The following is a 27,368-nucleotide window of genomic DNA, read 5'->3' on the forward strand; positions in this document are numbered from 1 at the left end:
CATCCTGCGACAACGCACATTACTTTTCTCTTTCAAAAGCGTTACCGTGGCGATGCTAGACGCCAAAAAGCGCGCCCACCCTTCATCTGTTTGGTTCAGACAGAAAAAACTTTGCGCCTCAAGCCCCATAATACGGTTTGACGTACATGCACGAAAATCGCTACACACCTGTATCATGTCGCTACTTAAAGAAAATTCTCTTGGCGACATGGCCGAAACCAAACAGGAAGTCGGCCATTTTTAATTAATCGTGTAATTTTGGCACAATTTATGCCATTCCTTCGGCAGTTAATGCGGCCCGAACCGTAACGTGCACCCAGGTGTGTTATACATCAAAATGTGCATATCGATCCTGCAATGATGCACATTACTTTTCTCAGTCCAGAGTGTTACCGTGGCGACGCTAGACGCCAAAAAGCACGCCCCCCTTCATCTGATTGGTCCATATTTGATAGTTCCTACTTTCTGCGATAACTTTTGAATGATTTGACATAAAGACATGTGGGTGGTGTCATCAGACTCGGTTTTGAGGACTTCACCTTCATTGGCATGAATTAGTTATGATGATAAGTTGAGTTTTATGTGAACAGAAAAGGCACTTTTTATAGTATTATTGACCTAGGAATGTGTGGGGAACACGTGGCCATGAGTGCGAGGGCCCGTTCATCGCTGCTTGCAGCTTTAATTCATAATAACTTTTAGACTTTCTAGGAAAACAGAACAGTGTCGGGGCACATTCATCTGCATGCCGCTGGAAACACAAAACTTTACACGCAACTTTGTCTTTCAGCAGCTGAACTCATACATTGCACAACGCTGCTATGACGACAGCAGCCGGAGGCATCCAGTATCAGCGCTGCATCAGCATGGAGCGCATGGTCAGATGTCATGTTTATGTGACCGCAGTAAAGCATCAAAAAATGTGAGAAGCTTTTGAAGGCTGCTGCTAGAGGCAAACAGGTTGAAGTGCTTGAAGGAAACAGGGCTTCTTCTAACCTGCTGGCTCACAAAACCCCCTGATGAAATCCTAAACAGGGCAGGAAGGAGCCTGACTCTGAGTGGATTGTATTTATATAACACTCTTCCAGCGTCGTTGACCGCTCAAAGCCACATCCATGACTGTTAGTCTGGAGAGATCTACACAGATATCTTGCTGCTGAGTCTTGGCAGCGCCGTTTCTTTTGCGTACACAATTACACGCCAGCGAAGGCATTGGGGACGGCATGAGGTTCAGCGTTTTGCTCAAACATACTGTTGCAGGTTTAGGTCTTGTGTGTTTAAATGCTCATATCGTGCTCAGTGACAAGCTTATAGTTTCATCTTTCTAAAAGAGCCGGTCTTGATTGGTGCAAATTTAGGTTGTGCAACTGTTCAGACCTGCTATGTCTTTGTACGTTTTGACCGTATAGAAACGTAATTCTCGTCAGTTGTGTGAAATAAGACCTGGAAACAGGTGTTGCGACAAAGAATTGTCAAATTGGTTTAATTCACCGTACGAATTGTTACAGATTACTTTTGTAATACTGTATTTGACCCGGTCTTTGTACGTTTTGACCGTATAGAAACGTAATTCTTGCCATTCTAAGAATGAGATGTACCTGCTGTATTCTACTGCCCTTACTTAACAACTTGTGCTTTTTATTATTTTACCTCTTTTCTTATCATTTTATTTGTTATTTACTGTTTAATTGTGTCTTGCCACTTTTAATGTTGATGTATAGCACTTTGAATTACCTTGTGTTGAATTGTGCTAGGGCTGGGCGTTATGGACCAAAAGTCATATCTAGATATTTTCTAGCTGAATAGCGATACTCGATATATATCGATATTTTTTCTGTGACATAATTGGGGTTTCCCCCAAAGCATTATAGCATAGCATCTCTGTTAGCTTCATTTTTTTCTGAGGCAAACCCTTAAAAAAACAGTCAGTTTTAATACAAAGCCTCGTGCCAAATGTCACACAGGAACCTTTATTAACAGAGGTCTGTCCAATATCAAAATGTATAAAACAAATGAAATAAAAATAAACTGCCTGCATATATAGAATAAAAATGCTTCTTGAATAAAATAAAACAAATATCCCTTTCCTGCATAACAATTACATTAAAATACACTGTGCAATTAATACAATGTAGACAGTAACAGGCAGACTTTTCCACTGAGGTTGACAGTTGTGCAAATAACAAAACATTTGTGCAAATCTCAAATAAAACATTCAAGTCAATTTGTCATAAAATAAGCTATATCAAAATCATAAAAAAAAAAATATATATACATATATTTTTCTTAATAATCGATATAAACGATATTGTCTCGTACCATATCGCTTTTGAAAATATATCGATATATATTAAACTCTCGATATATCGCCCAGCCCTAAATTATGCTATACAAATAAACTTGCCTTACCTTGCCTATGTTCATTAATGGTGTAACACGCTGAAGGAAACAGCCCATAGAGCAAAGTACAGTTTTTTTAACGGAAGGTTTTAATCACGTTACATGGGCCACTTTTCACTGGCTGATGGGTTGCTGCAGACCACTCCATGTTATTCCACTTGTTGCCATCTCACAACGGGGTTCATCTTTCCACTCCGTGAGAGATATTTATAAAGTTTGACACAGAGTGTGTGGTTTATGGCCTGGAGTTTTGACATGTATGGCTGGAGTTCAAGCTGTTTTACAAATAGCAGAGACAAGCGCCTCTGTGTGTTTTCTCTGTTGAAGTCGCTGGTACTCCAGTTATGCAAGCCTGGAAGTCCATGCCAAATTAACCGGGGACGTCTGTTGGAGCTACTTGGAAAAAGGAGCAACAGTGAAAAGAGTTTTGATTAACTGGAGCAAAAACATCCGTCCAGCTGCCCGGACCACTTTCCACCCACGGTTTCCATTCAGCCCCCCGAGGTAAACAGGTTTAGACTGACATCTTCAGAAAATCTGTGAAGCCCTCCAAGAGAGGGGGGAACAAAGCCGTCAGGAAACACAGCTGCAATGAAAAGGGGAGAGAGAAGAAAATCTTGCATAACCCGCCGCAGACTGCTGGAAAGCAACAAATGACAACGAATGAGAGCGTTTTCTGTGAAAAGAAAAGTGAACACGCTCTCTCAGAGTTGTAACCTCGCACGATGAAAAGTTTCAAAAGATTTGAACAGATGCATATTTTATTATCAGTAACCATTTCAAGCAATGGTGCAGTCGCTGCCTATCATATACCTATTATATGCTAAGACTCACTTAAAATGTGTCAAAAATATCATCACCTTATGTCTGAATGTATTTATTGGATTCAGAATTAAAACAATGTCCAAACATTAACCAGTTTAAAAACAAATATAAAAACATGATTTTCACAAAGAGGAAGGGGTTTAGCGGCCTTTAGGGGCCTGCAGATAACACTATTGGGTGAATGGGTAGATCTGTGTATATTTATGTACAGAAATGGGCAGCAAATTGTATATATATATATATATATATATATATATATATATATATATATATATATAGTGTAAATAAGTATATTTATATAAATATTTATATGGGCATGTGTGTACAAATATATAGAAATATTCAACTATGTGTATGTATGTATGCATGTATAAGTATGTGTGTGAGTATAATTACAGTATATAATAATAATAATAATAATAATAATAATAATAATAATAATAATAATAATAATAATAATAATAATAATAATAATAATAATAATAATAATAATAATGTTACTTAGCAGTGTGAGTACAGTGTGTGAATATCTATAAATACAGGTTAAATGATCAGTGAATGGGGGTAGGACTAAATAAGTTTACACTTCTTCCTACTCCTTTTTTGGAGTTTTAAAGGATGAAATTCTTTGTTTTGTTGTTGTTTTCTTAAACTTCTCATGAAGTGTTGTTTCTTTTTTTTTTACATGTACAAAAATAAAATAAATCAAATCAAATTTATGGTATTAATACACAAACCAGACATACATTTATTGCAGCCATGTGTGCTCTGATCTCATTTCTGCTCACATAGGAAGACAGTATTACTGACAGAGCCATCAACAGCAGTTCCTTGATCAGGTGAGTCAGGAAGTGTGTGTGGTGTGGTTTTAAAATACATGGGTTTTTTCTATCTCTCTGTTTCTCTCTCTCTGTTTCTAAACTGTCCTACTGCTATCAGATGTCTGTGTTGCACTAGGGCATGCTTTTGTTGATTTATTATCTTACAGTTTCATCTGAAACACCCACTTGGATGGAAACATATTCCAGGAATTACGGGACTCATTTTCCAGGGAAGTCTATTGCTTTAGGGGGTTTCTATGAGACCAAGTGAGCGCCGTTAAAATGTCCCAATTCCCTCTGTTTATGTGTATTCCACCTTCTGTCTCCATTTCATTTGCAAGTTTACCGAAACTGCATGCACACAAACCCGTGGAACATTTTATACCTTCTTCATGCCCTCCTGTTGGTCTCATGCGTTGTCGATTCCCCAAAGCACTTTCTGTCTGTTCATTATCTATGCACTGCTGATTAGCACATCACCGCGGAGAGCCAGTAGGCCATTCATTCAGAATTCAATAGAGATGACGCAAATCCATGACCCGTTTGTTGCACCGCGGCCCGGACCTGTTCTCTTGGACTGGAGCTCTCCTGCTTGTACACACCCTGACCTGGCACTCAGACAGACACAACAGCTGAGACACAGTCAGAATCTCCAATGTCACATCGGAGCAACAACAAACCTTCTGCAGTCATACATAATCTGATGTTCTCTGAATTTTATATTATTTTGTAAATATATATATATATATATATATATATATATATATATATATATATATATATATATATATATATATACGTCTACCTCAAACACATCCTACCTGCTTTTTTTGCACTGTTTCTTTCCCGTACTGCACTACTTTTACTTTTTCATTCCAATGTATATACTGTTTATATTTCGTAATTATATATTTTTTACTTATCTTATCTTATATACACACATACATATATTTTTGATTATATTATATATATATAAAAATATATATATATATAGAATTTGCCATAAAATGAGTGTGTCAGATGAGTATATTTATATATATATATATATATATATATATATATATATATATATATATATATATATATATATATATATATATATATATATATATATCAATATATATATATCTATATCTATATATCTATATATAGTAGTATATATATATAAGTATATGGTTCTCTATCTCATACTTCATAAAAAAGCAGTCACGCATTGCTGCCGAAACCCGGGATCGAACCAGGGACCTTTAGATCTTCAGTCTAACGCTCTCCCAACTGAGCTATTTCGGCGTGTCATCGGATGGCTGGTGCCACCTACTGGCAGCTCTGCGTCATAGACTAGTTCTTCAGTGGAATGTTCTCTGTTAACCAGGATCTCTAACCCGCATCACCAGTAGGAGGCGCCAGCGGGTTGCTGATGTCTGTCTCAACATCAAAGGCGGTCACGCCGAAATAGCTCAGTTGGGAGAGCGTTAGACTGAAGATCTAAAGGTCCCTGGTTCGATCCCGGGTTTCGGCAGCTGCGTGTCGGCTCTTCTTTTGCTGCTGGGACATTTCCTGGTCAAACACACCTGGTGGCATCACCATCATCACTTTCTCAGGTAGAATAGAAATATAAAATAGAGAGCACATTTTATTAGGGCCAGAGCACTGACAGTGCGAAGGCCCTATTGTATCTGTAGGACTTTTACTCGTTTTTATCCTCGTTTTTCTTCCGACGAAATAAGGGGCCTTTTTGCCCCCCTAAACGAGCCCCAAAAGTCACCAAATTTTGCATGCAAGCCAGGCCTGGCGAATAATTTGATATTTAATGATTTGCATTAATGGGCGTGGCCTAATGGCTCAACAGCGCCCCCTAGAAAACTTTGTGCCTCAAGCCCCACAATACGGTTTGACGTACATGCATGAGAATCGGTACACACCTGTATCATGTCGCAACTTAAAGAAAAGTCTCTTGGCGCCATGGCCAAAACCAAACAGGAAGTCGGTCATTTTGAATTAATCGTGTAATTTTGGCGCAATTTATGCCATTCCTTCGGCAGTTAATGCGCCCCGAACCGTAACATGCACCCAGGTGTGTTAAACATCAAAATGTGCGTATCGATCCTGCGACGATGCACATTACTTTTCTCAGTCAAAAGTGTTACCCTGGCGACGATAGACGCCAAAAAGCGCACCCCCCCTTCATCTGATTGATCCATATTTGATAGTTCTTACTTTCTGACATAACTTTTGAATAGTTTGACATAAAGACCAACTTCAGACACGTGGCTTTCAGCACACAGGAACCAATTTCTTGGCACTCTTCCATTAAAAAAAAAAGAAAAATACACAACGATCACTGAACTAACGTAGGTCCTCAACTTTTCAATAACATAACTCTTTGAGTCAATTACAAGATTCGTAGTAGCAGCAGTCTGCTAAAAGCCACGTGTCTGAATAAGTGAGGGAAATTAAGTCAGGTTTTTAGGAGAATCGTTCACTTTGTGAGACAAGCACCAAATTTTGCATGAACATTGCCTAGTACCTACTTATGCAGAAAAGCCCGTTAGCCACCTGAAAATCCAAGATGGCGGCCGTTTTTCAAGATGGCTGTCTTATGAAAGCTAAAAAAAGGTTGTCAGTGTAGTCTACACTGACAACGTTGTTCAGCAATTCAAGTTCTACACTGTAGAACTTGAATTGCTGAAAATATTTTAATGATCTCTTTATCCAAATGCATGTGTTTTGGCATAACAAATTCTATGATGTCAATACAAATGAAATATGGCTTCCAGTTTTCAAGATGGTGGGCCAATTTTGACTAATTTTATCTGTTTTCTGTTGCAATTCGATCAGAAAGGAAAGTTTCTAAATTTTAACCGGATTAAAATCTAAAAAAAAAAAAAAAACATTTATAAAAAATGTTTATGATGATCGCCGATCTACAAGCTCATAATGTGATGTGACACATTGTGAGCTTGTAGACCTGCTGTTTTCACTATTTTGGGTCCCGCGCAATCTTCAAATTTATCTTTTGTGTCAGGGTCAAAAAAGTTTGAGAACCACTGAAAGTGCTTACAGTGTCACAGTCCGGCCTGGGTGTGGGTGTGTCTAGTTCTGCTCCCTGCCTGTAAAGTGTGAACACCTGCATACCATCACTGGCAATCATGCCAGCAGTATTTAAGCCCCAGTCTCACGCCAGTCTTTGCCAGTTGCCTTGTTTGTGTACTTCCATTCAGTTGCCACAGTAAAACATACCATGGACAAGATCAGATATACTATTAAATACCTGAATTCAGATCAGGTCCCTGTCATAACTGCAGACCAACCAATCTATGCACTTGCAAAACAAGTGCAGTGGCAATGGCCTGAACTGTATGGCGAAGATCAACTTGTTATGTTTGGGGGTCTCCACATAGAGATGGCTGTCTTGAGATCTCTTGGTACCCTGCTCCAGGAGAGTGGGTGGATAGGAGCTCTTGTAGAGGCAGGCGTGGCTTCTTCTGGAACAGCAGGGTCCTTTCTTTCTGCTTCACATAAAGAAAGGACCCTTCACATGTGAAAAGAACACACCAAGCTGGAGGTGAAATTTAAAATTTTAAATTGTATTACTTGCGTATAAAGCCCAAAACGGCTTAGCTCTGCATTATTTCCAAGACCTGATAGTGCCTTATGTTCCTGGCAGAGCTCTCCGTTCTCGGAGTGCAGGTTTACTCGTAGTTCCTAGAGTATCCGAATGTAGATTTTGAGGGCGGACATTCTGCTATCAGGCCCCATTACTATGGAACCAACTTCCAATCTGGGTTAAGGAGGCTGACACCACCTCCACCTTTAAAACTAAACTTAAAACGTTTCTGTTTAGTAAAGCCTATAGTTAGTGTTTAGTAAACCTCTAGCTGGTGTTGGTAAATCTCTAGTTAGTGTAAACTCTAGTGTGGTAGAGTCAGTAGTCATAGTTGCACCTATAGAACAAGACTATAATAGTTTCTCAAATATCTCAAATCTAGCTTCGTGGTAGATATGCTGCTATAGGCCTATGCTGCAGGGGGGCACCGACATGATCCACTGGGCGGTGCCTCTCACCCTTCTTCTCCTCTCCTCTGCCCTTCTGCTCTTCTCCATTTCCATTTTTATTTATTATAAGTATCTCATAGCCAACATTTTTGTCCATCGTTCCTGTAGTTTCTTGTGCTGGCCCTCCTTTTTTCTCTCTTGTGCATGTTTGCAGGCCAGAGCTTCGGGAGCTGCGTGCTGGCCTGCAATTGTGATGTTTAGAAAAAATGTGATACAGAAATGGGAGGGGGGGGGGACTATAATTTGATGCCAAAACAATCAAAATCTAATTATATAATCACAATCCAGGTCAAAAACCATATAAACTGTCTTTTGCCTGCAGCCATTTTGGAAAATGGCAGCCATATTGTTGTTTTATTTGCATGGCTAATGGGGGAGGGGGTGGGGGGTCCCAAGATTATAGTCTCATGTCAGAATACTCAAAATGGGATTTTCCAATCACATTCCAGGTCAAAAAACATATAAAAACGGCTTTTGTGGCAGCCATTTTGGAAAACGGCAGCCATATTAGTTTTTTTGCGTGCCTAACGGGCTTTTTTGAAAAAGTAGATCTAGAACATACTTTGTGCAAAATTGGCGCTTGTCTCACAAAGTGAACGATCGTTTCACTAATGTGCCTGGCTAGAAGTTGGTGGACCTGAGTACCTGAGACAGTGAGGATGGTGATGCCACCAGGAAATGCTAAGGAGGGCTGGCTCGGTTCTTGGTTGTGCTCTGGACTCTGCCGAGGAGGTGGGTGAGAGGAGGATGCTGGTCAAACTGAACTCCATCATGAACAACCCTCTCACCCCCTACATGACACCGTGGGAGCAGCAGCAGCTCCTTCAGCCAGAGACTGCTCCACCCGCTGCAAGAAGGAACCGCAGGTCCTTCATCCCCACAGCCATCAGACTCTAGTCTACAACAACCAACTATAGTCACTCCAGTGCAATAACCCGTTTCTCTGAAAGTGCAATAACCTTCTCCCGCTAAATACCTCACGTATTTTTGCACATTGCACAATTTTTCTACATTTTATATTGCTCTTTTTTAATTATTTAGCTATTTATTGGTTATTTTTATTTTTATTTTTTTAGGATATACTTTTTTATACCTTGTCATACTTTCATGTGTATTTTGTAAAAACCGTTGAGCGTGTGTGTGTTTTGCTGCTGCACAATTGAATTGCGACAAGAGAAATTTGGAATAGTTGTGACAACGACCTAAAAATGTGCAGTTCTATCTTCAAGTTTAAGGAAATGTTTAAAGAAAATACTGTAAATAAATATAAAACACTATAATTATAAAGTATATTATCAAAAACATTCTAGAATGTGAAATGTCAATTTTATATTTTGTCTTACTTATTTTTGTCTTCTTTATGTATTGTTTGTTTCAACGGCGTAATGCTAATGTCTCATATTTAAGCTGATCATATAAATAAAAAGGGTAGGGCACTATAAGCTACGGCTTCAGCCTACACCTTTTCGGCAAAAGAAATGTTACCTTTGCAACTTGTATTGTAAAAAAAAAGTGTGTACAAGCCGAAATAAAGATTCATTCAAATTCAAATTTCTCCTCTGGGAGATCAATAATAATAATACATTCTTTCCCGTACTGCACTACTTTTACTTTTTGTGTATGTATTATATTATGTTTATATTTCGTAATTATATATTTTTTACTTTTTACTTATCTTATCTTATCTTATATATTTTTGATTATATTATATGCATATATGAAAAAAATATATATATATAGAATTTGCCATAAAAGGAATGTGTCAGATGACGAGTTTATATATAAGTATATGGTTCTCTATCTCGTACTTCATGAAAAAGCAGCCAAGCATAGCTGCCGAAACCCGGGATCGAACCAGGGACCTTTAGATCTTCAGTCTAACGCTCTCCCAACTGAGCTATTTCGGCGTGACCGCCTTTGATGTTGAGACAAGACATCAGCAACCCGCTGGCGCCTCCTACTGGTGATGGGGGTTAGAGACCAGAGCAACCAGTAGGTGGCAGCAGCCATCTAATCGGAATATTAACCACCTGTCGACACGCCGAAATAGCTCAGTTGGGAGAGCGTTAGACTGAAGATCTAAAGGTCCCTGGTTCGATCCCGGGTTTCGGCAGCAATGCGTGACTGCTTTTTTTATGACGTAAAATGATCTCTATCATTGTCCAATTGTCTGATGCATACAAGTGAGTAACTACTCTCAGTTGACCTTAAACATATTTATTTTTTTCGATATATACTGTATCTTAATTTACTTTTACTCATACCTTTGTATGTAGTTTGATGTGTTGTTTTTGTTGATTTTCCAAGACGTGGCATCAACATTTCATCATCATCCAGATCATTATCAGAAACTAGCAGTGCCGTTTGCAAAGGTCACTTACTCCTCTGTGATAGCAGCATTAATGTACACTGAGCTTTTATACACACTGCCCTCGGGACAACGTATTTTCCAGGAACTTTCACGCGTTTGTCAACCAGACACTGCAAAGTCAAATTTTCCACACCTTAAAATGGCATGGCTGAGGAAGAGTCGTTCATGTTCCGGACCGGCCTCATTTTTTAACGTTTCTTATGCATCCGTACCTTTTATTTGCCTTTTACCTGTCTTCATTATGACAATATGTTTCTTGAATAAGACCAAGAGAGAAGTCCTGTTCACTAATATGCCAAACACCACGTTAGACCTGATCTCCAACCTAAAACTTATCAAAAAGCTGACTTTAAAAAAAAAAAAAAAAGGACATTAAACTCTTTTATCTCAAGACAAAGCACCCAGGATCAAACTCGCCACCTTTGCATCTTCTGTTGCAACTTGTAATGTGCAATCCTTTACTTAATATGCCAGAAGACAGGGTCAATATGAAAGTTTTTATTTGGAGTAAATTAAATGGCTCGCCATTGGCTAAAGAAATATTTGAATTATTTGAAGAGGTTGGATTACAGTATATGTATAGTAATAACTTAACCTGTTCAAAAACTTCAATTAGTGATAAGTTATTTGCTTTATTTGAGACAAAATTAAATTTCAATTTATTTTATTTGGTAAGGGACAATGTACATCAATCAGCATTTTTTTTTTTTAAAGGAAAAAAAAAAAAATTTAGATGCAGATTGCAGCCATAGGCTGGTTTACATCGGTAGTCCCCCTGCCAGATGTAATCACCAAAAAAATGGTTAAATGATATTTTGTTTAAACCCAAATTACGAACATACATGCAAATCAAGCACAATTATGGCCCTGAACCTTATGTTAAAGCAAACCTAACAAGAAATCAAAGGTCTTTAATGGCTCAGCTGAGAACAGGAATCCTTCCCTGGAATCTTGAAGTCGGCAGATTTAAAAACATTCCAGAAGATGAAAGGTTGTTTGAATTATGTAAACTTAATGAAGTGGAAAGTGAATCACATTTTCTGTTATATTGCCCTCTGTATGATGAACTGAGAACTCCATTATTTACTTCATGTGCATGACACGTAAATAAAAAGTTCAATCAATCAAAAAATGTAATGCAACATTGATAGCCTCTTCCGCAGTTGATTCTGACCAACTTTATGTTACTATTAAAAAAAAAGAATCAGCAGAAATAAAAAAAAAAAAGGATCAGCAGAAGTAGCAGCGCCCTGCTTGTACTCTGAGTTATTCTCCTCTGCCCAGCAGGCTTCATCCCACATAGATGACCCCTCCTTTTACTTTACAGTTGAGTTCTGCAGTGCCTCCCTCCTACGCAGCACCAAGCCCACACTAAGTTCTCCAGCACGATGCTGGAAGCTCTTGAACTGATGTCCACGGGGCTCACTGGGGGCAGAAGTGATAGAAACCTCCAGGTCTGCAGGCCTGCTGCCCACAGAGGGATCCCGTACCGCACCGGGGGTAGCGGATGATCAGGTCACTGGTGAGGGTTTATTTTACCACACAAGCCGTGGCAAGACAAGACTAAAATTAACACAAGTCCCACTCACTATTGGCTGCTCTCTGAATCCAATAAAGGAACACACCCACAAACACCATGCAACGTGCACAATGCAGTCTCTGTTCGACACGGGGCCCCCAGAATACCTGCTAGACTAACGATGAGGAGGACTTGCAGTAATCGTGTCCACTCTAATCCTTAATCTCTTTTGCAGAAAAATAAGATTATCAGAGCTAAAGTCGAGCAGAGGGGAGCAAACTGTTCATCCCACTAACTCACAGCTCCGACAAACAAAAGAAAGGCAGCAAATTCAGACAAATGCAGAGTTTCTTATTTATTGATGTAATTCACATTCACATAATAACAACACCGTGGAGAACAACTACAGAGCTCGTATTTGCATAAGACAATATAAGTTATATATTTCCCATGTGTGTATATTCAGGAATAAACTGTGATCCATCATCAGAGCAGTGAGCACACGAGTGTCCCCTCAGTGCTCTGCAGGACGGGGCGGGGGGGGGGGCTCTCTGCTTTAGCTGGACAACTCCAGGGGACCAGTGGACACGTGGAACGTCATCTTCAGGAGCTGAGGCAGCGATAAGGAAGCTGCGACTGCTGTAGAGGGAATGTGCATGACACCACAGATGCGGCAGAAAGACTGAGTGGCAGAAAGACTGAGTGTCAGAAAGACTGAGTGGCAGAAAGACTGAGTGGCAGAAAGACTGAGTGGCAGAAAGACAGAGTGTCAGCGTAAATTTTCAGTTTGAGCAACTTGAAAACATCTAAAATGGGAAAGAGCTGTTGTGCGATCGACTGTACTCATAGATTTAGCAAGAAATGCGGTTCCCATTTTGTATCAGGTAATGAGGAAGGCTGTGGCCGAAACGCGTGGGCTATCACCCACTTTTTTAATCTTCTCCATGAAATAGTCATTTCAAATAAAGGCTTTTTATATTTGAAGAAGAGTACCTTGGATTTTTCTTCTTTTTTTGTATCAGGTAATGTTTGATTTTTGGGTGGCTAACGTTAAACGGTCAAATCATAAAGTTCGGTGTCCGTCAAGACTTTTGTATGCCTTCAAGCTTTGTTTCGTGTACTTCCCTGACGTAGAAATTAAGTACATATAAATATCAGGAAACTGGATTCGTGGCCAAATATTAATGTCCATGGACCACTGGTTCTTGGTAACTGTACCAAATATTAATGTCCATGCACCACTGGTTCTTGGTAACTGTACCAAATATTAATGTCCATGCACCACTGGTTCTTGGTAACTGTACCAAATATTAATGTCCATGGACCACTGGTTCTTGGTAACTGTACCAAATATTAATGTCCATGCACCACTGGTTCTTGGTAACTGTACCAAATATTAATGTCCATGCACCACTGGTTCTTGGTAACTGTACCAAATATTAATGTCCATGGACCACTGGTTCTTGGGGTAACTGTACCAAATATTAATGTCATGGACCACTGGTTCTTGGGGTAACTGTACCAAATATTAATGTCATGGACCACTGGTTCTTGGGGTAACTGTACCAAATATTAATGTCATGGACCACTGGTTCTTGGGGTAACTGTACCAAATATTAATGTCATGGACCACTGGTTCTTGGGGTAACTGTACCAAATATTAATGTCATGGACCACTGGTTCTTGGGGTAACTGTACCAAATATTAATGTCCATGGACCACTGGTTCTTGGTAACTGTACCAAATATTAATGTCCATGGACCACTGGTTCTTGGGGTAACTGTACGGGTCACTGTCAAGTCCAACTGACTTTAATTTAAGCTGATAATCAGCTGTTATCCCGTCTTATCCACAGTTTCCCCTACTACTGTAGTTGCAGCTGTTTTTGCTGATGTTTTGCCACTGGTCGTGGTCCAGTGGGGAAGTGACATCAATGCATACCCTCTATTCACCCACTAATCTATACGTGTCACGCAAAACCTCTTGGACTGTAGATTTCACATAAAAAAAACTCAGACCTGTACAGTATTTGCATTATGTACACAAATCTTCTGTTAAAAGAGCATCACATGCTTCATGCATGCAGAACATGCTATCTCCATCTCTCAGACGCAGAAGAAATACAATCCAAGTATTTTTTTTTCATTGTTGGAATAGATTACAGGTTTTTCTGATTTTTATTTCATACATTCCAGATGGTCCGTTCCAGTCACCTCCTCAGTCAAGTAGCTCCACCCGTATTTCTGTCATTTAGTCTCTCTTTCGTGATTTCCAGTCGTCAGATGAAAGGATTTCCCATCTGCCAAAAGAATTCAGTCTCCTGTGGTTGTAGGTTGGAAAAAATCAAATAAAGGGCAGAAAAGAGGGCTCAGCTTGCCTACAATAACAGAGATTACACCATTTGACAAAACTAGAAAGGATCAGAGTTGCATTTATAACAAGGGATGTTGCAAAATCTTATGAAAACACTGCAATATTTGCCTTTCTCATGGCTACATGGGCTAAACCAAGAGTGCATTTCATATTCCACACTCGTACCCTCAGCCTCCTGATGCTTCAGATTTCATGCGACTTTCACTGCGTCTCGTTTATAAATATATCTCAGATGTTGTCTTTCTTTCACAATGTAAAACATACACTTTAGCCCCAGTTGCAGAGCAAAATAAAGGCAGGGGTTATATTGAATACATCCATCGACTGTTGCCAGTGTTTCATCAAAGCTTTAGCAGCTGGGGGGGATCATATTTGGTTCTGCATAAATGCATTCTGGGGGCAGTTATGTAAGGTCAGCTCCATATGTAAATGGACCTCAGTATATGACAGAGTGCAAATTATATAACCCCGTTCACTGAATGATTTCCTTCAGCCGTGAAAGCTGGTCAGATGGCAGCAATGACTGAAACCTGCTTTACACGTTGCCTGAGGTCAAGGTAGCTGGGTTTAGCAGGTGCCTGCCGCTGGTAGTCACATTTAAACATCTCCCAGAGGTGGAAATGTGTTTTTCACAATTCCTTCTTCTTGCATGAGTGAGTTTCCTAATAGAACACACCTGCGACTCTGCTTTTTAATTGTACCAGCTTTGTCCAGGTGCCGGAGTCTCACAGGGGCTCAGCCAGGTGGCGGTCCGTGCCTTCGCTTGCTTCCAGTTGCACCAGCCGGCTGGTTTTCCTGTTCTCCACCCAGGAGTTGTGTATCACCGTGCCCCCCGGCGAGGGGTCCACCTGCAGCAGGGACACCACCCTCTTCTTCACCTTGGTGCGGAGGGCGCGGCGCAGTTTTTGCCGAGTGAACGCATACAGCAAGGGGTGTGAGACGGTGGTGCCGTAGGCCAGGGCCAGGAACCAGAGCCGCAGGCTGACCAGGGCGTCGCTGGGCCCGGCGCCCAGGATCAGCACGTTGGTGACGGAGAGGGGGGCCCAGCAGCCCAGGAAGGTGGTGATGATGATGAGGGACATCCTGAACACCCGCCTCTGGCGCTCCCGGCGATCCCGGTGCCGCCGCACCGCGCGGCGCAGGGCGATGATGGCGGACACGGAGGCGTGGACGCCCACGGAGGCCGGCAGGGGAGCGGCAGCAGCTGCCTCATGGGTGACGAGGGGAACCACGGCAGACACCGCAGGGGGGGAGGTGGCTGTCGGGGTGGGGGATGGGGAGGAGATGAGAGGGGGGTGGCTGAGCTGCTTGGTCCCGTCCGCGGTGCACGGTTCCGCGCCTTCCTCCCCACCATCATTCATTTTGAGGCCCCCCCTTCTCTTCAGTCTTTTGCGGTGCCCCCGGAACCGCTGGCCCTTCCTCATGTGGGAGCCGATGCGGATGTTTAAAGCCCTCAGTATTCGGGAGTAGGTGAACAGCATGACCGCCACGGTGGTGAAAAATATGGGCACCTGCAGGAGGAGATGGTAATACATCCCCAGGACGGTGTGGTATCCCTGCCCGCCGACACACAGGAGGGTTCTGTTACGCCACGCCGGCCCCGCTGGGACTCCGCCGCCGTGTGACGTCCCCTGTTCCGTCTCCTCCGCCCCCCCCACGGGCCACCACTGCACCTCCAGCAGCGGGATGAAGAACACGGCGACGGACGTGAGCCAGACGGCGGCCAGGAGCAGCGCGGCTCTGCGCGTGGTCAGCAGCCGGTTGGCCGGCCGGACCGAGATGTCGTACCGGTCCAGGCTGATGACCAGGATGTTGATGGCCGTGGCGATGCTGGCGAAGGTCACGCACGCCTCGTGGAGGCAGCAGAGCAGAGCCAGGTTGGGCCCCGGGGGCAGCAGCACCACCACCAGGGTGAGGGGCATGCACAGCACGCACACCGCCACGTCCAGCACGTGCAGGTTCACCGTCACCATGTTGCTCACTGAGTCCACCAGGTTGGACTGGGAGCAGTAGAGCACCAGCACGGTCAGGTTGCTGCTGAAGCCCAGCACCAGCTCCAGCATGAGGAAGGCGGTGAGCGACACCTGGAAGCCCAGCGAGTACGGCGTGTGCCAGGACGCGGGGGTCCCGGACGAGCCCCCAAGCCCGGCCGGCGTTCCCACCCATTCAGTGGTGGCCGGACCCGAGGTGAAGCTGCCAGTCTCCATGACGACCCCTCAGCCCTCGTGCATCGTATCCTTCACACCGCTGATGAGCTCCCATGATGCACCAGGCTGAGCCTCCATGATGCAGGGATGAAAAGCAGCTCGGTGACAGTTCTGGAGAGATGGGAACAAAATGCAGACAGATGAGAAATGCAGGAAAACAAAATCAAAACAAGTCATTCCCTCCCATGGCACATCAGAGATGCAGGCATATCTTTGGATGGAAACGTTATAAAGCAGAGATCTTAACCCAGGGGGGGAAAACTTTTTGACTCACGGGCCACATGCCTTCTAAAGTTTGACAGAGGTGCCGGGCCAGGAGTATTTGGATGGAGTGTTTGGGCTGGATATACTAAAGCATTGCATGTAGTGTGTGCAAACCTCATAGCCCAGTAAGAACACGCAAAAAAATGTACAACCCGATTTATTAACAGATTTGCACTGAGGACTGTCTTTCAAATATGCAAAATAGCCCTTATTAGTTAATAAGTTTGTCTCAAGGAATATGCAAGATATGGCGTTTACACACTATTTTGCACAATACTGGAAGGAAGAAAAATGTAAATAGATTAAAATAGCATAGTGTATGCATTTGGATTCATCCAACCTGGAGATTACTTCTGTTTTTAATACGTTTCAATCGAAGGTACAAAGTTAAAGAAATCAACATTTATTAAAAAATGAATGGAATCACTTTCAACATTCAAAACATATTATTACTCAACGAAATACTCAAGCTCAATTGTATAATTGTGTTAAACCCCGCAAAATCATGGATGGATTATCCTGACCGCGCGTTCTCTGAGACCCCGTCCACACGTAGCCGGGTATTTTTAAAAACAAATATTTCCCCCCTCCGTTTATAAAAAAATTTGCATCCACATTACATCGTTTTAAAAAAAAAACCCTTCCACACATAACCGAAGATCTGCGTTTTCGACCACATTCATAAGCATTCTAACCTGTAGATCATCTGCGGCTCCCGGGGAAGCTGCACCTCCGCGGCCCCGCGGGGGCTCCGCGGGCTCTGCGGGCTCCGCGGGCTCCGCGGACCCTACACCGTAGGGTGCGCGTCGCCGCGTACCCTACGGCGTAGCCTCTGTGTCGGTGTAACGCAGTAAGCGGTGGTCAAGACCAGAGACCATTTATTTAATAAATAGCTTGGAGGACAGATGCTGGATCATCTGTAGTTAAACAAAAGGCGCACGTCAGAGCAGATTTGTTGTTGTTTTGGCGCATAATGTGACGTTCGAAAACGCAAAACTCCGGTTGTGTCCGTCTACACGCATCTACATAAAAGAAGTTTTCAAAAATCTTCACTTTGCCCGGAGTTTATTTAAACCTTCGTTTATTTGCGTTTTCGTGTGGATGACAGGTCAAAACGTAGGAAAATATCTCCGGTTTAGCAGATATCCGCAGATATCCGGCTACGTGTGGACGGGGTATGAGTCACTGTCTTGCGCCAATCCAATAACGGTCAATGTGTTTGAGTGCACATGTGTCATCTATTGGGGAAACGTGGGTATTGCAGGGAAAGGTCGGCTTAAAAAGTCTAACGGGCCGTATGTGGCCCGGGGGCCGTAGTTTGCCCATGTCTGCCTTAACCTATGCCTGTAAACAGATCCACACCGAGCCCTCTGCAGATCTGCAGCTGCTGAATTATCCATGACTCTGTAAGTCTGATGTCTCAATCTCAGTCCGTGCCACTGATTACCATTTTGTCTTAGTACCAGTTGGATATGAACACAAGCTGTCAGAACCACAGGGTGCCATATGGGTGCTCAGGGCAATGCTCAGGCCCAACCAAACTAAGTAATCAGACCTGCAGTCGATGAATTGCCCTCAGTGGATCGGCAGAAGGCAAGATGCAGGAAATTGGCCATGACCTCACCTCTGCGATGAGACACCGTCCCGGTGCCGAAGGAGCAGGATCTCTGTCAGACTGACACCTAGCTGGGGCAAAAAAGTATTTAGTCAGCCACCAATTGTGCAAGTTCTTCCACTTAAAAAGATGAGAGAGGCCTGTAATTTCCATCACAGGTATATCTCAACTATGAGAGACAAAATGAAGAAAAAAATCCAGAAAATCACATTGTCTGCCTCTTAAAAAAGAAGTTACAGGTCTGTGAAAGCCAGAAATCTTGTTTGTTTGTAGGTGACCAAATACTTATTTTACTGAGGAATTTACCAATTAATTCAGTAAAAATCCTACAGTGTGATTTCCCCCCATTCTGTCTCTCATAGTTGAAGTGTAGCTATGATGAAAAGTACAGGCCTCTCTCATCTTTTTAAGTGGAAGAACTTGCACAATTGAACTGCTGACTAAAAACCCCACTGTTGACTCATTTGTGCACCAGTGTTGCATATAAAGACTTTAGCCTCCTTAATGAATGAGGAGTACTACAGGGACGACCTGCAACAAATGTTGTCAACCACATGCTGATTTAACATCTTTCATGGGGCTGAAAGCAGAAGCCGGGCGTCGGCACATCCATCTGCCAAAGAAGCCACAAACCTGGATATGTCCAATCCTCAAAAACATGCACCCTGCCTCTGTACAACTTTCAAATCCCAAAACAAAAATGTGAAGACTATTACTTGGAACCCTTTAGAGTTCTGTTGCAGTGTTTTGAGATTTCACTTAGCTTAACTGGCTCAGAAGCCTTTTCTTAATAAATCAGCTAATTTTAGCTTCACGTGTGATGCATAAACATACAGACTTTAACGCAATACCCGTGATCCATAATGAAAAACAACAAAATATTTTATTTTGGTATATGGCAGCAGATCAAACTTAAGCCAAACTTGAAAGATGTATTTAAAATTGATATAGACTACCTTGTTGCACACACGCACGCACGCACGCACGCACGCACGCACGCACGCACGCACGCACGCACGCACGCACGCACGCACGCACACACACACACACACACACACTTGTGCATGCAATGCTTTTGATGGCTCAGACATGATGGGTCTAAAGTCAGCAGCGTGAGACGCAGCGTGTCAGTTAAAACGTTTCTTTGAATGCTATGTTGGAACAGAAGGAGTTTAATAATGGCGCTTTTCCACAAGTACCTACTCAGCCCGACTCGACTCGCCTCTGTTTGGTTCTTCTCCACTAGGGGTCTAACGTGCCGAGTAGATACTTTTTCTGTAACTATTCTGCCGAGGTTCTAAGCTGCTGAGTCGGCTGTATCTGATATCATCACACTACAGACCACCGATTGGTCGGGGTGTTGGAGTCAGACGTCGGAGTCAGGAGGAGGAAATCAGAGAAAGAGACTCTGACGGATTCTGGTTCATTTTATTCTACCAGCAATGGCAGCAAAAGTCTGTTTCATGATCCAACTCTGAGGTGCAGATGTTCATAAACCTGGTGCTGAGGAGAGAATTAAAAAGGGATCTAGACGGAGATAAGGAACGACCAGATCTACCAGGAGCTCTGTCTCTTCATAGCTGCTCACGGCTCCAGCTGACTTTTCAGCAGCACCGAGACAAACTAACAAAAAAAAAAGCATTGCCGCTTGAAGCTTCTCTCTCTCTCACTTTATAACTTGATATCAAACACAAGCCACAGACCCAGCAGCACATCTATCATCTCCTCCAGGTTCTACATCTTTCGTGTTGTTGTCTTCTTCATTTAGATACACAATTAAATACATCACAGCAGCTTCACTCCAACCTCCTACTTCTGATCTGGGTATTGAAAAGAAACGAGGGCGAGTCGAGTGGAGTCGGGCTGAGTAGGTACTAGTGGAAAAGTGCAATATGTTTATCTGGAGAGCAGCAGAGCAGTTGACCTCTCCACCTGGTCGCCTCATCTGCTGCACGGCTGTGCTGCCGTGTCGTGATTGGTGGATTCCCGTCTCGGCCGTGGATCGGTGGTCCACGTCAGCCAGCCCACGAGGCTCCGGGACATCACAAGTATCCAAAATGTTGCTTGGCAGCTAAATGGGTCGGCTAAAAATAAACAGATGAATAATTCAGAAAGCTCGGCTCAAGAACTCCGTGTTTAACCTGAACTGCAAAGAACAAATAAGTTTCATCATTCCTGTATTTCGATTTTTAAAAACTTCAAATGTGCTCTATAGATAATCTCTCACGCTGACCTTTAGTGAAAGCGTAGTTTCTGCAGATCTACCTAACCCTCAAGAGAGAATACAGCTTCTAAAGATTCAGAAAAACAGTCTCAAGGCTCAACGCAATGTTTGAATTATTTAACAAGGCTAAACCTCTAAATTACCTTTTTTACTGAAAGACAAATAAGCACATTCTCACATTCAAAGACTGACACTCCATATTATCACCAGCATGTCTATCATACTTTTGCATTGTAGCAAATCATCATTCATTTGAAATCCTCCGAGTGCACCTGTGCATCTACTAAAAAGCCTTTTCATACATTTTGTGTGACTGTAGTAAAAGTAAAACAACTTTACATTTGTTGTTAAAGTACGTGTTCACGCGATGTTTCACAGGAACATATACTGTATGTGTGTAGTTACCAGAGTTGGGTAGTAACGAGTTACATTTACTCCGTTACATTTACTTGAGTAAGTTTTGGGAAATGTTGTACTTTTAGGAGTAGTTTTGAATGACTATACTTTTTACTTTTACTTGAGTAGATTTGTGAAGAAGAAACTGTTCCTCTTACTCCGCTACATTAGGCCATGTTGAGCTGTTACTTTTCTTTTATCCCTTTTATCCACGTACGCGTCAATCTCATGACATCACTGGTGATTCTTTGGGAAAAATGTTTGTTTTTGCATGTTTTGTCACATTTACACAGACTCAAACACACACAGAGTTTCTATGAGTTCATGTTTGTTCTAGTTCTGCCTGGTTAAAAAAGAAAAGTACAAAGGCTTGAAATTTTGTGCTACTTGTGCTTAATTTATTTTTTTATTCTGTTATTATTAGGGCCCGAGCACCTTCAGTGCGAAGGCCCTATTGTATCTGTAGGAATTCTTCGCGTTATTATTATTAGGGCCCGAGCACTTGCAGTGCGAAGGCCCTATTGTATTTGCAGGAATTTTTATTATTATTATTATTAGGGCCCGAGCACCTTCAGTGCGAAGGCCCTATTGTATTTGCAGGAATTTTTATTATTATTAGGGCCCGAGCACCTTCAGTGCGAAGGCCCTATTGTATTTGCAGGAATTTTTATTATTATTATTATTATTATTTTCCTGACAAAGTGAAGGCCTTTTTGCCCCCCTTAACATGCCCAAAAAGTCACCAAATTTTGCACCCTAGTCAGGCCTGGCGAAAAATTTGATATTTAAAGGTTTGCATTAATGGGCGTGGCAAAATGGCTCAACAGCGCCCCCCGGAAAACTTTGTGCCTCAAGCCCCACGATACGGTTTGACGTACATGCACGAAAATCAGTACACACCTGTATCATGGGACAACTTAAACAAAAGTCTCTTGGGGTCATGCCCGAAACCGAACAGGATGTCGGCCATTTTGAATTAGTCGTGTCATTTTGGCGAAATTTATGCCATTCCTTCGAAAGTTAATTCAGCCCGAACCGTAACGTGCCCCCAAGTGTGTTATACATCAAAATGTGCGTCTTCATCCTGCGACAACACGCATTACTTTTCTCTTTCAAAAGCGTTACCGTGGCGGTGCTAGACGCCAAAAAGCGCGCCCACCCTTCATCTGATTGGTTCGACAGAAAAAACTTTGTGCCTCAAGCCCCATAATACGGTTTGACGTACATGAACGAAAATCGGTACACACCTGTATCATGTCGCAACTAAAAGAAAAGTCTCTTGGCGCCATGGCCGAAACCGAACAGGAAGTCGGCCATTTTGAACATTCTGAATTAATTGCGTAATTTTGGAGCAATATATGCCATTCCTTCGAGAGTTAATTCAGCCCGAACCGTATCGTGAACCCAGATGTGTTATACATCAAAATGTGCGTCTCCATCCTGCGACTACACGCATTACTTTTCTCTTTCGAAAGTGTTACCGTGGCGACGCTAGACGCCAACAAGCGCACCCCCCCTTCATCTGATTGGTCCATATTTGATAGTTCCCCAAAAGGCACCAAATTTGGCATGCAAGCCAGGCCTGGTGATAAATTTGATATTTCATGGTTTGCATTAATGGGCGTGGCAAAATGGCTCAACAGCGCCCCCCAGAAAACTTTGTGCCTCAAGCCCCACAATACGGTTAGACGTACATGCACGAAAATCGCTACACACCTGTATCATGGCACAACTTAAAGAAAAGTCTCTTGGAGCCATGGCCGAAACCAAACAGGATGTCGGCTATTTTGAATAAATTGTGTCATTTTGGCGAAATTTATGCCATTCCTTCGGCAGTTAATTCAGCCCGAACCGTAACGTGCACCCAAGTGTGTTATACATCAAAATGTGCGTCTACATCCTGCGACACCACGCATTACTTTTCTCTTTCAAAAGTGTTACCGTGGCGACGCTAGACGCCAAAAGGCGCACCCCCCTTCAGGTGATTGGTCCATATTTGATAGTTCTCCAAAAGTCACCAAATTTTGCATGCAAGCCAGACTTGGCGATAAATTTGATATTTCATGGTTTGCATTAATGGGCGTGGCCTAACGGCTCAACAGCGCCCCCTAGAATACTTTTCTCTGCCATAACTTTTGAATGGTTTGACATAGGAAGTCGTGGGTGGTGTCATGGGACTCTGTAATGAGTCCTTGAGCTCCGTTGGCCTTAATTAGCCCCGCCCCTTCTTCTGATTGGTTGTCCCTTTTTTCTGTTATAACTTTTTAATGGTTTGACTCCCGCTTCCTGATTCAAACGTCTGCCGCCCCCGCCCCCCGACCAATCAGTGGCGAGTAGGGTGATGACGGCCCCGCCCCCCGACCAATCAGTGGCGAGTAGGGTGATGACGGCCCCGCCCCCCGACCAATCAGCTGTTGTAATGTGGTGACGTTAGAAACAGTCCCGTGCTCAGCCCGGTTAGAACCTCGGTTGAATGGTTACAGAAAAAGTAATAATAAAATAGTAGTGTTTTACTAATATTTATACCTTACAAATATTTAAAAAATTAGGAAAAAAAAGTTCTAGACATAATATCGCTATCTTGGTCTGTCCTAAGCCAGTAAGTCACAGTGATGTATTAGCTGAGATATAGCTCAACCAGATCATTGCGGTCTTTGGAGCCGGTGGTTGGGAGTTCGAGCCTTGCAGGATGCTGAAATTTTTGTAAGCAAATTTTGTGTTTTTTTTACATCAAGATGTGCGTCTCTTTCCTGCGACAACGCACATTACTTTTCTCTTTCAAAAGTGTTACCGTGGCGACGCTAGACGTGAAAAAGCGCTCGTCCCCTTCATCTGATTGGTCCATATTTGATAGTTCTCCAAAAGTAATCAAATTTTGCATGCAAGTCAGACTTGGCGATACATTTGATATTTCATGGTTTGCATTAATGGGCGTGGCCTAACGGCTCAACAGCGCCCCCTAGAATACTTTTATCTGCCATAACTTTTGAATGGTTTGACATAGGAAGTTGTGGGTGGTGTCATGGGACTCAGTATTGAGTCCTTGACCTTCATTGGCCTGAACTAGCCCCGCCCCTTCCTCTGATTGGTTGTTCCTTTTTTCTGCTATAACTTTTGAATGGGTTGACATAGAGAGTCGTGGGTGGTGTCATTTCTGATATGCTTATGGGGGGCGGTGGACGTGAGTGCGAGGGCCCGTTCATCGCTGCTTGCAGCTTTAATTATTATTATTATTATTATTATTATTTTCCTGACAAAGTGAAGGCCTTTTTGCCCCCCTTAACATGCCCAAAAAGTCACCAAATTTTGCACCCTAGTCAGGCCTGGCGAAAAATTTGATATTTAAAGGTTTGCATTAATGGGCGTGGCAAAATGGCTCAACAGCGCCCCCCGGAAAACTTTGTGCCTCAAGCCCCACGATACGGTTTGACGTACATGCACGAAAATCAGTACACACCTGTATCATGGGACAACTTAAAGAAAAGTCTCTTGGGGTCATGCCCGAAACCGAACAGGATGTCGGCCATTTTGAATTAGTCGTGTCATTTTGGCGAAATTTATGCCATTCCTTCGAAAGTTAATTCAGCCCGAACCGTAACGTGCCCCCAAGTGTGTTATACATCAAAATGTGCGTCTCCATCCTGCGACAACACGCATTACTTTTCTCTTTCAAAAGCGTTACCGTGGCGGCGCTAGACGCCAAAAAGCGCGCCCACCCTTCATCTGATTGGTTCGACAGAAAAAACTTTGTGCCTCAAGCCCCATAATACGGTTTGACGTACATGAACGAAAATCGGTACACACCTGTATCATGTCGCAACTAAAAGAAAAGTCTCTTGGCGCCATGGCCGAAACCGAACAGGAAGTCGGCCATTTTGAACATTCTGAATTAATTGCGTAATTTTGGAGCAATATGAGCCATTCCTTCGAGAGTTAATTCAGCCCGAACCGTATCGTGAACCCAGATGTGTTATACATCAAAATGTGCGTCTCCATCCTGCGACTACACGCATTACTTTTCTCTTTCGAAAGTGTTACCGTGGCGATGCTAGACGCCAACAAGCGCACCCCCCCTTCATCTGATTGGTCCATATTTGATAGTTCCCCAAAAGGCACCAAATTTGGCATGCAAGCCAGGCCTGGCGATAAATTTGATATTTCATGGTTTGCATTAATGGGCGTGGCAGAATGGCTCAACAGCGCCCCCCGGAAAACTTTGTGCCTCAAGCCCCACAATACGGTTTGACGTACATGCACGAAAATCGGTACACACCTGTATCATGTCGCAACTTAAAGAAAAGTCTCTTGGAGCCATGGCCGAAACCGAACAGGAAGTCGGCCATTTTGAATTAATTGTGTCATTTTGGCGCAGTTTATGCCATTCCTTCGGCAGTTAATTCAGCCCGAACCGTAACGTGCACCCAGGTGTGTTATACACCAAAATGTGCGTCTCCATCGTGCGACTACACGCATTACTTTTCTCTTTCAAAAGTGTTACCGTGGCGACACTTGACGCGAAAAAGCGCACCCACCCTTCATCTGATTGGTCCATATTTGATAGTTCTCCAAAAGTCACCAAAATTTGCATGCAAGCCAGGCCTGGCGATAAATGTGATATTTCATGGTTTGCATTAATGGGCGTGGCCTAACGGCTCAACAGCGCCCCCTACAATACTTTTCTCTGCCATAACTTTTGAATGGTTTCACATAGAGAGTCGTGTGTGGTGTCATGGGACTCTGTAATGAGTCCTTAAGCTTCGTTGGCCTTAATTAGCCCCGCCCCTTCTTCTGATTGGTTGTCCCGATTTTCTGCTATAACTTTTGAATGGTTTGACATAGAGAGTCGTGGGTGGTGTCATCAGATTCTTTATGGAGTCCTTGACCTTCATTGGCCTGAATTAGCCCCGCCCCTTCTTCTGATTGGTTGTCCTTTTTTTATAATAAAATTGCCGCGAGCCGCCAGTCGCTCTCGCGCTGACTCCCGCTTCCTGATTCAAACGTCTGCCGGCCCCGCCCCCTGACCAATCAGTGGCGAGTAGGGTGATGACGGCCCCGCCCCCCGACCAATCAGTGGCGAGTAGGGTGATGACGGCCCCGCCCCCGACCAATCAGTGGCGAGTAGGGTGATGACGGCCCCGCCCCCCGACCAATCAGTGGCGAGTAGGGTGATGACGGCCCCGCCCCCGACCAATCAGTGGCGAGTAGGGTGATGACGGCCCCGCCCCCCGACCAATCAGTGGCGAGTAGGGTGATGACGGCCCCGCCCCCCGACCAATCAGTGGCGAGTAGGGTGATGACGGCCCCGCCCCCCGACCAATCAGCTCCCTGTAATGTGGTGACCTCAGAAATATTCCCGGCTCAGCCCGGTTACAACCTTGGCAGAATGGTTACAGAAAAAGTAATAATTAAAATAGTAGGGTTTTACTAATATTTATAACTTACAAATATTTAAAAAATTAGGAAAAAAAAGTTCCAGACAATTTATCGCTATGTTGGTCTGTCCTAAGCCAGTAGGTCAAATGAAAGGAATAGCTGAGACTTAGCTCAGCCAGATTATTGCGGTCTTTGCTGCCAGAGGTCGAGAGTTCAAGGCTGGCAAAATGCCAAAATTTTTGTCAGCAATTTTTGTGTTTTTTTTACATCAAAATGTTCGTCTCTGTCCTGTGACGACGCACATTACTTTTCACTTTCAAAAGTGTTACTGTGGCGACGCTAGACGCGAAAAAGCGCTCGTCCCCTTCATCTGATTGGTCCATATTTGATAGTTCTCCAAAAGTCACCAAATTTTGCATGCAAGCCAGGCCTGGCGATAGGCTACATTTGATATTTCATGATTTGCATTAATGGGCGTGGCCTAACGGCTCAACAGCGCCCCCTAGAATACTTTTCTCTGCCATAACTTTTGAATGGTTTGACATAGAGAGTCGTGGGTGGTGTCATGGGACTCGGTATTGAGTCCTTAACCTTCATTGGCCTGAATTAGCCCTGCCCCTTCTTCTGATTGGTTGTCCCGATTTTCTGCCATAACTTTTGAATGGTTTGACATAGAGAATCGTGGGTGGTGTCATCAGACTCTGTATGGAGTCCTTAACCTTCATTGGCCTGAATTAGCCCCTTCTTCTGATTGGTTGTTCATTTTTTCTGCTATAACTTTTGAATGGTTTGACATAGAGAGTCGTGGGTGGTGTCATTTCTGATATGCTTATGGGGGGCGGTGGACGTGAGTGCGAGGGCCCGTTCATCGCTGCTTGCAGCTTTAATTATTATTATTATTATTTTCCTGACAAAGTGAAGGCC

General features: G+C 43.1%; 1 protein-coding gene and 4 non-coding genes across 5 annotated transcripts in view; 2 read left to right on the plus strand and 3 right to left on the minus strand.

The window, feature by feature from the left end:
- Positions 1-5,263: 5,263 nt before the first annotated feature.
- Positions 5,264-5,336, minus strand: trnaf-gaa (transfer RNA phenylalanine (anticodon GAA)). Its single transcript has one exon. It is a non-coding gene; the product is annotated as a tRNA-Phe (tRNA).
- Positions 5,337-5,492: 156 nt separating this feature from the next.
- Positions 5,493-5,565, plus strand: trnaf-gaa (transfer RNA phenylalanine (anticodon GAA)). Its single transcript has one exon. It is a non-coding gene; the product is annotated as a tRNA-Phe (tRNA).
- A 4,371-nt stretch (positions 5,566-9,936) lies between these two features.
- trnaf-gaa (transfer RNA phenylalanine (anticodon GAA)) lies at positions 9,937-10,009 on the minus strand. Its single transcript has one exon. It is a non-coding gene; the product is annotated as a tRNA-Phe (tRNA).
- Positions 10,010-10,142: 133 nt separating this feature from the next.
- On the plus strand, positions 10,143-10,215 carry trnaf-gaa (transfer RNA phenylalanine (anticodon GAA)). Its single transcript has one exon. It is a non-coding gene; the product is annotated as a tRNA-Phe (tRNA).
- Positions 10,216-13,859: 3,644 nt separating this feature from the next.
- Positions 13,860-27,368, minus strand: part of LOC133449569 (G-protein coupled receptor 22-like) — a 46,443-nt gene continuing 32,934 nt past the window's right edge. The window contains exon 2 of the mRNA XM_061728735.1: positions 13,860-16,683. Within this exon, the coding sequence (XP_061584719.1) occupies positions 15,091-16,572 (1,482 nt within the window). The 5' untranslated portion in view covers positions 16,573-16,683 and the 3' untranslated portion in view covers positions 13,860-15,090. The remainder of the gene's footprint in view (positions 16,684-27,368) is intronic.

This window comes from Cololabis saira, chromosome 8, assembly GCF_033807715.1.
Source record: "Cololabis saira isolate AMF1-May2022 chromosome 8, fColSai1.1, whole genome shotgun sequence".
In the NCBI taxonomy this organism is placed as follows: Eukaryota; Metazoa; Chordata; class Actinopteri; order Beloniformes; family Belonidae; genus Cololabis; species Cololabis saira.